At 43.9% G+C, this 8241-nt stretch overlaps 1 protein-coding gene across 1 annotated transcript; it reads left to right on the forward strand.

Moving 5' to 3' along the window:
- The first annotated feature begins 1753 nt into the window (after positions 1-1753).
- On the forward strand, positions 1754-4394 carry LOC109738156 (large ribosomal subunit protein eL36-like). Its single transcript, XM_073496022.1, has 4 exons — positions 1754-1860; positions 2508-2708; positions 3157-3860; positions 4374-4394. The coding sequence occupies exons 1-3, from the start codon at positions 1795-1797 to the stop codon at positions 3157-3159; spliced, it is 270 nt and encodes an 89-aa protein (XP_073352123.1). The 5' UTR covers positions 1754-1794; the 3' UTR covers positions 3160-3860; positions 4374-4394.
- The last annotated feature ends 3847 nt before the right edge of the window (positions 4395-8241 follow it).

Here is an 8241-nt window from a genome sequence, read left to right on the forward strand (position 1 = left end):
TGCGGTCAAAACGGCGGGAATGACCGTTCCTAGCTAGTGGTTGAATCTTGGAAAACCTTTGGTGTTTCTATGATTAAATAGATACTTTTGTACCTAGAAATGAATTTTGGAAAAAGTAAATAGCAAACTATGAGGCAGCCGCAGTTCAAATTTAACCCATTTCGAGCTAAACCGGCGAAAATTTGTCTTTTTCACCAGAGGTGGATAAAAGCTTTGGACACCCAACCATTTTGTCAATTGTGCATTAAATATGTCCTAGTATTTTATAAAAATGATTTGGTACAAATTTGCAACAAATATATGGTAGGTCCTTCACAAAAAAAATCATTTCGGGCACTCGAAAAATGGAAAATGAATTTTTCGTCCAAAGAAAATGAAAACTTCCTTAGGCAACATTGTTTTCCATTCCAAGCTGCCCCTTTGTGCACTATATGAGAACATTTGAAAAAACTATGTCATGAATGTGACCATAAGATTGATCATTTGGCTTGAAAGTGAATCTTCACACATGATAGCTCATTTCTGAGAACACTTTTTTAAAAGAGTTGCCATATTACAAGTTTATAATTTTTTCTAATAACTTGGTCACATATAATGACACAATGCGAAGGTTTTCCAATTTTTTGAATTTTTCTGAATTTTTTATGCCCGTTTCAAAATGCGGTCAAAACGGCAGACATGACCGTTCCTATCTAGTGGTTGAATCTTGGGATTTTTTTTGTGTTTCTCTGATTAAATAGATACTTTTGTACCTAAAAATGATTTTTTGAAAAAATAAAGAGCAAACTATGAGGTAGCTGCAGTTCAAATTTGACCCGCTTCCACCTGAACTGGCAGAAATTTGTCTTTTTCACGAGAGGTGGATGAAAACTTTTGACACCCAACCATTTGGTCAATTGTGTATTAAATATGGCCTAATATTTTAGAAAATTTATTTGGTGCAATTTTGCAACAATTATTTGGTAGGTTCTTCACAAAAAAACATTTTTGCCACTCAAAAAATAATTAAAAAATAGCTAGAAATATGAAAAATGCATACAAATTGGTCCTAATCCATAAAATGTTGTCTAACTCTAGTGAAAAATTGTGTGGTGCCCTTTTGCAAAATATTTTTGATAGCTACTTCACAAAATCCCTCTATTTTTAGTACTTGAAAACTATTTTACATCACTGATTTTCTGAACCAATCATAACTCTGTCCACGGATCAATGACATGGCGTCCATCCATCCATCCATCCATCTCTCCATCCCACATCCATCCATCCATCCATCTATCTACAGAAAAAAAGAAAAAAAAAGAAAAAAAGATACCCCCCACCCGCAGCCCAAACCCTAGCTCAGATCGACCCCTCCCCCCGTCGCCTCCTTCGTCCCTCGTCCCCATCTCCTCGCCGCCGCCCCCTTCCTGATCTGGATTCCTCCTCCACCGCCCCTCCCTTCCACCACCCAGTCGCCCCCTCAGCAGATCAAGCGAGCCGCCCAACCTCACCGGCCTCCTCTGTCTCTTTCGGTCAGATCCGACGGGCACATCTTCCTGCAGCCATGAGCGACCACCCCGGCCTCCGATCCACCACCGGCATCCTTTCCCCTCCCTCTCCGTAGATCCTTTTGAGCAGCCACCTCGAGGGCGGCGCCGCCACCAGCGGGAGGGGGAGGGCGCCCCCCCCAGCCGCGGCGGAGAGGTGGAGCCCCGGCACCCCTGACGGCTTCACCATCCCCAGGAGCCATTTCACCCCGCGCCTGAGCGCCAGCTGCTGCTCCTACCGCGTCACCCCGCTGGTGAGCAGCGGCGGATGCTCCCGGTCGCCGAGGGCGCGCCAGCGGCGGATTCCCCGTACGTGAGGGCGAAGCAGGCGCAGGTAACACGACCACTGCCATCAGGCGCGATCCCTTCCCCTTCAGGTTCCGAAACCCAGCGCCGTGCTATCTCGCCGTTCGGGCCATTCTCCGTCGGGTAGGCTTTCGGGGTGCCTAATTAGATGCAACTGATAGATATCGTAGATCGACTTGCTGTGCTGCACTTCGTGTTCCTGATTGTTCGTATAAAATCGTCTCAGGATGTTTCTGTTAGTTGAATTGAGCATTGTAATGGTATTCTGCACTTGCTAAATCAATAATGTTCCTCAGTGTGTTAAATCAAGCCTTGCAGAGCTGTTGTGCTTGTGCCTGTGCTGATATCCGAGAAACATCTTGCATACAGATGACGCTGGTGCTGTTGTGGTTGTGCCTGTGCTGTTCTGTTGAGCTGTGCGGGTTTCAAGCGTTAGGCTCGATTTCTTGTTGGTAGATAAATACATACTCTTAGCAGACTGGATTTGAGGTGTTCTAGTTTATTTGGTAGACGAAATTCAGTTTAGATTCTGAATTGGTTGAATATGTGACAATTCCTTCATTCTCAAGTGCAATAGATCCTTTGTGGTAGTAAGAATTCATATTATTGTGATGTTTACTCCTGTTTATGTTTTTCATTCTCATTGTTCTGACCGGTTACCATTTTGGTTTGCAGAAAGGTACCAAGAGGGTGCATTTCGTCAGGAACTTGATCAGGGAGGTCGCTGGGTTTGCTCCGTATGAGAAGCGTATCACTGAGCTTCTCAAGGTTGGCAAGGACAAGCGTGCCCTGAAGGCGGCGAAGCGAAAGTTGGGTACCCACAAGAGGGCGAAGAAGAAGAAGAGAGGAGATGTCCAGTGTCCTCAGGAAGATGAGGTGTGTAAAATTTGGGCAGTTCTTGAACTAACTAGGAGTTAGGACGCTATATTTTCTTAAAAATGAGTTGATGTGAACTAGTATCAGTTGCAAAATGTGTTACATATTGACCCGGAGGTCGGGATCATGACTCGTAGAGGCACTAAAAGTAATAATATGCACACTTGTTTCAAGGATTAGGTAAAGTTGTCATGATACATTACATTAATTCTTAGTATGGAAGTTGAAGCAACCCCTAGTACTAAATTTTCTATGGCTCGCTTCCTTCGCTGTGAAGACAGAGCAGGTGGAGAGTTTTGCCGGTGTGCACGCAAGTGCTTTGATTAGTAAAAGATGTAAACATGCTCATCATATGCTATCTGATTCTGAGTCGATTTAGATTAATTATGATTTTGTTATTCTGCTTTATGATTTACTCAATCACTATTGTTTCATGATGATTATGCAGTAATGCTCCTCTTCTTCCTCGACCACCTGAACCACCACGCCGGCGGGCTCCTGAAGCATCAACTTCAGTAACGGTGACCATCCATTCCTCCATTCCTTGCTTGCAGCTAGCGTTTTAGTTCTCCTAGAGCTAGCTAGTTTCGTCTTCTATGGTTTGGGGGTGCTTTGGGTTTCAATTCACTGCAGCAGAAGCACCATTCTTTTTCCTTTTTCAGTTAGATGCCTTTGGATTGTTTGGCATCATAACCTGTTCAAGGAGATTTGCTTTTGGTAGATGCAGAGTATAGATTAAGTATTCCATAAAATTCACCACATGAGTATACTACTTAATAGCCAATAGTTTACTTAATTTCTTTGCACTACCTTGCTGTTTGACCGCTATTTTTATGGTTTGGGTGTATATACGAGATGGTGGGCTGTTGGATGTGGATTGTGAGTCCACGGCAAGACTGAGCATTCTTTTATCAACTTGCTGTACACTTGCTCTGCTTGAGGCTACTATATAACTTGTGCCTTTTAACTTGATGTGCATAGCATGCAATTTTTACTGTATCACATTCACACTTTCTGAATCCTACTACCCATTTCTGTACAATATCAATAGTGTGTTTGGTTTGTATTGATCCTTAGCAGTTTGTGTCAAATGCAGGTGCTCTGCCTCTCCACGGGCTCGTTCACCATTCGTTCAACTTCAGAGCTCATCAGGTCTGTTCTTGCCCTGACCAAGCTGTTCAAGTATGTTAGGTTTGCACTAATATTTAGTATTGGTTTGGCTCTTGCAATGCATAGGCACAGCAGGATATACTCCTGTGTGCTACTAAATGTCACAGAGAAGAAACAAAGATGGCAAGTAAAAAGAAACTGTTTATAACTTGAACTCTAGTTGAATTTACAGCAAAACTAATTTGTAAAACAAAACCTGGATTAGATCAACAAGTCCTTAGCATATCATACGTGCCACTTTGGAAATGTCAGCCTGTAGCACATAATATGTTGTCTTATTGCTGCTGTGTCACTGTATCCTAGTAATTCTGCCGTGTCACTTTATCCCAGTAAAGCAAGATGCTTGTTATACTCATGTTCCTGATGATATTGGTGTACACTCAATTTGGTTATTTCTTCTAGTTCTGCTACTAGTTGCTGTGTACTCCTAGTGTTGTAGTTCCTGTGTAGTAATACGGAAATATTAATGCTTATATATGATGATGTGGCCTGCAGCGCACCTGCTTCGACGAGGACACCGCAGGCGCCATCGGCCTTGGCGGCGACTTCCACCACTACCACATCGTCGTCACCTACCAGGGCGTCAAGGGGTGTTGGAGACGCTAAGGTGTTTTGCAGGTTGAAGGCGTGAAGGTGTTGGAGACATGCCTGTACTTCTTGAGCGTTTTATCCGTAGAGTGCTATATTGTGATTGGTGTAATATTGCATGGTTATATTTTGATGGTGGAATGTAATAAACTTGATTGGTACATCGGTGATTTGGCTGTTATTTGAATATATTTAAAATGTGTTCTCTGATTGGTATATCATTGAGTTACAAGTTGTGAAAAATTAAAACCTGATGTTTGGGACCTAGTGCCTAGAAGAATATGACAATGTGCATCCAGTTGACTACAATAATCTGAAAATTGAATGTAACAAAAAAAAGAAAACCCGAAAATAAAAAATATATAGAATGTGAAAAGGCTGCACCTCAGAAAGCAAAAAAGGCCAAACCAATGGCCCAAGCCCATGTAGCTAGCGAAAAATAACAGGAAAAAATACATTAAAAGGCCGAATTGTTGGGCTCGGCCCATGTAAAACGCCGAATCGGACCGGGCTGATTCTTGTGCCACATCAGCTTGCCACGCTGGATGCCTACGTGGTCTGGGAGGCTGCTAGTGACCAAAATTTTGGTCGAAGAACCAACGACCTTTTACAGAAGGTCGTTAATTTCAATATACGACCGCCAGCTTTTGACCTTCTGTTTTTGGTCAAAAAAAGGTCGCAAATGAAAAACAATGACCTTTCAGCGGCCAATAGTGAGGGTCACAAGTTGACATATTTCTTGTAGTGGACGAACCCATGGCCTAATTGTTGAGTGTGGTGCAGTTCCCGTCTGTCGGCGGCGGGGAACTAGATCCGAGGTGGCGAACGACGGCGTAGCGGGAACAGCTCCGGTGCGGTGGACGGTTGCGACAGTGGAGCGGCAGCAGTGAGGTGCAGGACGGTGTGGACGGAGTGGTTCTGGTACGGCGCACGTCGGCGTCGGCGTCGTCGAGGCAGCTCTCCCTCGGGTTCAACTTCTAAGTCCTTGAGGGCATTGCGGTTGCGGTTGCGTTGGACGACGACATCGGGGTACCGTCTCCGGCGTGATGGAGGAGGGCAGCGGTGGATTGGGCGCTATGGGGTGGAGGACGAAGGAGGCTGGAGTTTCGCGCCTGGTGGAGAGGGCGTTTTGGCGCCCACGGAGTATGAATGGGGAAACGGAGGGAGGCGGGGAAATAAGGGGGAACAATGTTTTGGTTTGGGACGCGCTTGTTTGAAACTTGGGGAAAGTTACAAACTTTGCCCCCATCTAAAATTTCGGACATACTTTGGGTTGGGGGTAGGACAGTAATCTCAGGTGTCCCAAATGTGGGCGGGATAGATTTCGGCCGAGCGCACGGGTGTTTAGGCGCGCACGGCGTATGAATGCTTCTCGGAGGCGGTTGAGACTGGCGTCTTGGTGAAGTTACAAACCTACCCCGGTTTAGACCGTTGGACATCGGGCCGATAGGCTACACGGGACAGAGTCAGGACGGTAATTTCCTACCACCAAACATTAGTCTCGCGCGGTTTCGGGTGTTTAGAGGCCTATTTGGCGCTTCGTTCAATATTTGGGAGCAGAAGCATTAACGTTTTCGGTTCTCTTGAATTGAACTTTCAGGATTTGTCCATCTTCAAAAATCTTTACTCTTGAAAATCCTAAAGCTACGATTATTTTGGAATGGAGGGGGTACATTTGAATATACATTGTACACGAGTATATATTAAAAAATATGCAACTTACCTCAGTTCATGCATGGTTCCAGATATAATCTCCTTGGTTGCAAAAATAAAGTTAGACATGCGTATGAATATATATATATATATAGCATGTTCAAATGCACAACAAAGATTGATGCCCCCTTTTACATCTGACTTACAAATGCCATTATCTCAGGTTCAAATAGATGAATGCACTTCCTATGAATTCGAATCTTCGAAACCCCCTGTATGTTGAATTCGACATGTATTCTTTTTCGTAGCTAGCAATTTGGAATGTATCCATGCAAGTGACAAATGTATAAAGTTCTTCACACCAACAACATGGAGTGCACTAACTAATGTTTATATATGAATTGCAAAAGCATCCATTGCCTGTATTTCAAACCGCTCTCACTCTATGGATCGATAATATGAAATAAACACATGCACATGCTAGAATTCAATAGAGTATGGGTGTCTGATAGACCGATTTTTGTCCATACGCAATTTGCAAAATTCATGATCTCATCAAAAATAATAATGCAATTTATATTTTAATTTAATGCGTAGAACCGCCTTTTACACGTAGATGCACTATGCCTCGGCCCGTTCTCACAAACGCGCTATATCTCTCTCTATCTACCGCATAAGTGCACACACTTTATATGCATCAGCATTTCTCTTTCACACATGCTCACAATCTCTCTCGGGGTGTCTCACGCACATGCTCTCTCTGTATCTCTCTCTCTCTCTCTTTCTGACTACTATGTACCACTCTTTTCACTAATCTCAGTTGGGAAACACTATTTCTCTCACATGCATATATACACACACACGGTCTCTACTAGCCCTCTATACACACATATATGTGCCTACGTGTCTCCCGCACGCACATTATCTTTAGGCCTCTCTCGCACACATTGCCCCCCCCAGACACACCTCTCTCTTAGTAGTTGGCAGATATGATTCCTTCATAGCATTTAGTAGGATATCCCTGACTGTTAGGCTGGATGGTAATACAAGGCAAAGTTTTACCCTAGTTCGGACCCTTGCAGTTGAGGAAAAAGCCTACTCCTGGTACTGTATATTAGTGATAGGGGTGTGTACAAAGTACACGTGAATACCAGACATTGTGCGTGTGTGTATACTATCGACAAACTAGCCCCCAAGCTTCTATAACATACTGGGGGCCTAGGGTTAGAAATCATATATAGTCGTCTTATCACCAGTGGGGATAGAGTCCTCCACGACTCTGGTAGCTAGCTTCGTGTTGTACGCCGAGTCCTCCACATGGGTCTTCGTATAACGAGTCTCGGTCCAACCTATGTGGCGCAGGATGGAACCGACCCATGAGTCCTCATGTTGACCGACCAGAACTAGAAATGATGTGCCCACCACACCACACACGCAATCGTCCACTAAGAAAATAAGCATATACAATAGTACAATGTTATACATGAAAGTTAATTGCATGGTGCATCCAAAAATATTTGTTCTGCATTGTGAATGTTTATATATTCTCCTATAATATTAGTCACGGGAAAGAGAAACGAAGGGCATATCTCTCCTTGTCTCCACCGGACACCCCCTCTTTCTACACCACTTTCACGTACGCACACAAACTATCTCTCGGCCCTCTAAAAGTACCCTCTAAAAGTATGCATGCCCACGACACATTCACGCGTCACGATCACTGTATTTCAAGCTAAAGCACTATACGGTCACTGGACTTCAGAATATGCTCATTACGGTCACCGTATACATTCTCGTGGTGATCATACGGTATCTAGCTCACAACACGTCTCCATATTTTCTTGATGACACTGACGGACTTTGCATTTGATGCGTGCTCCGTATTTTGTTGACGACACTTATGATCATTGTATTTGAAGCGAAAGTACAATATGGTCACTGGACTTCATAATAAGCTCATCACGGTCACCACATACATTTTGTTGTGCTAACCAACATGTGGTTGGATGGTTAGGAGGACAGTGGTTTCTCGAGCCCACCAGGGTTAAAGTCCCGATGCTCGCATTTATCCTGGGTTAATTTAAGTATTTTCCGGCGATGTACGTTCAGTGGGAGGAGACGT

Source organism: Aegilops tauschii, chromosome 3 (genome assembly GCF_002575655.3).
Source record: "Aegilops tauschii subsp. strangulata cultivar AL8/78 chromosome 3, Aet v6.0, whole genome shotgun sequence".
Taxonomy (NCBI): domain Eukaryota; kingdom Viridiplantae; phylum Streptophyta; class Magnoliopsida; order Poales; family Poaceae; genus Aegilops; species Aegilops tauschii.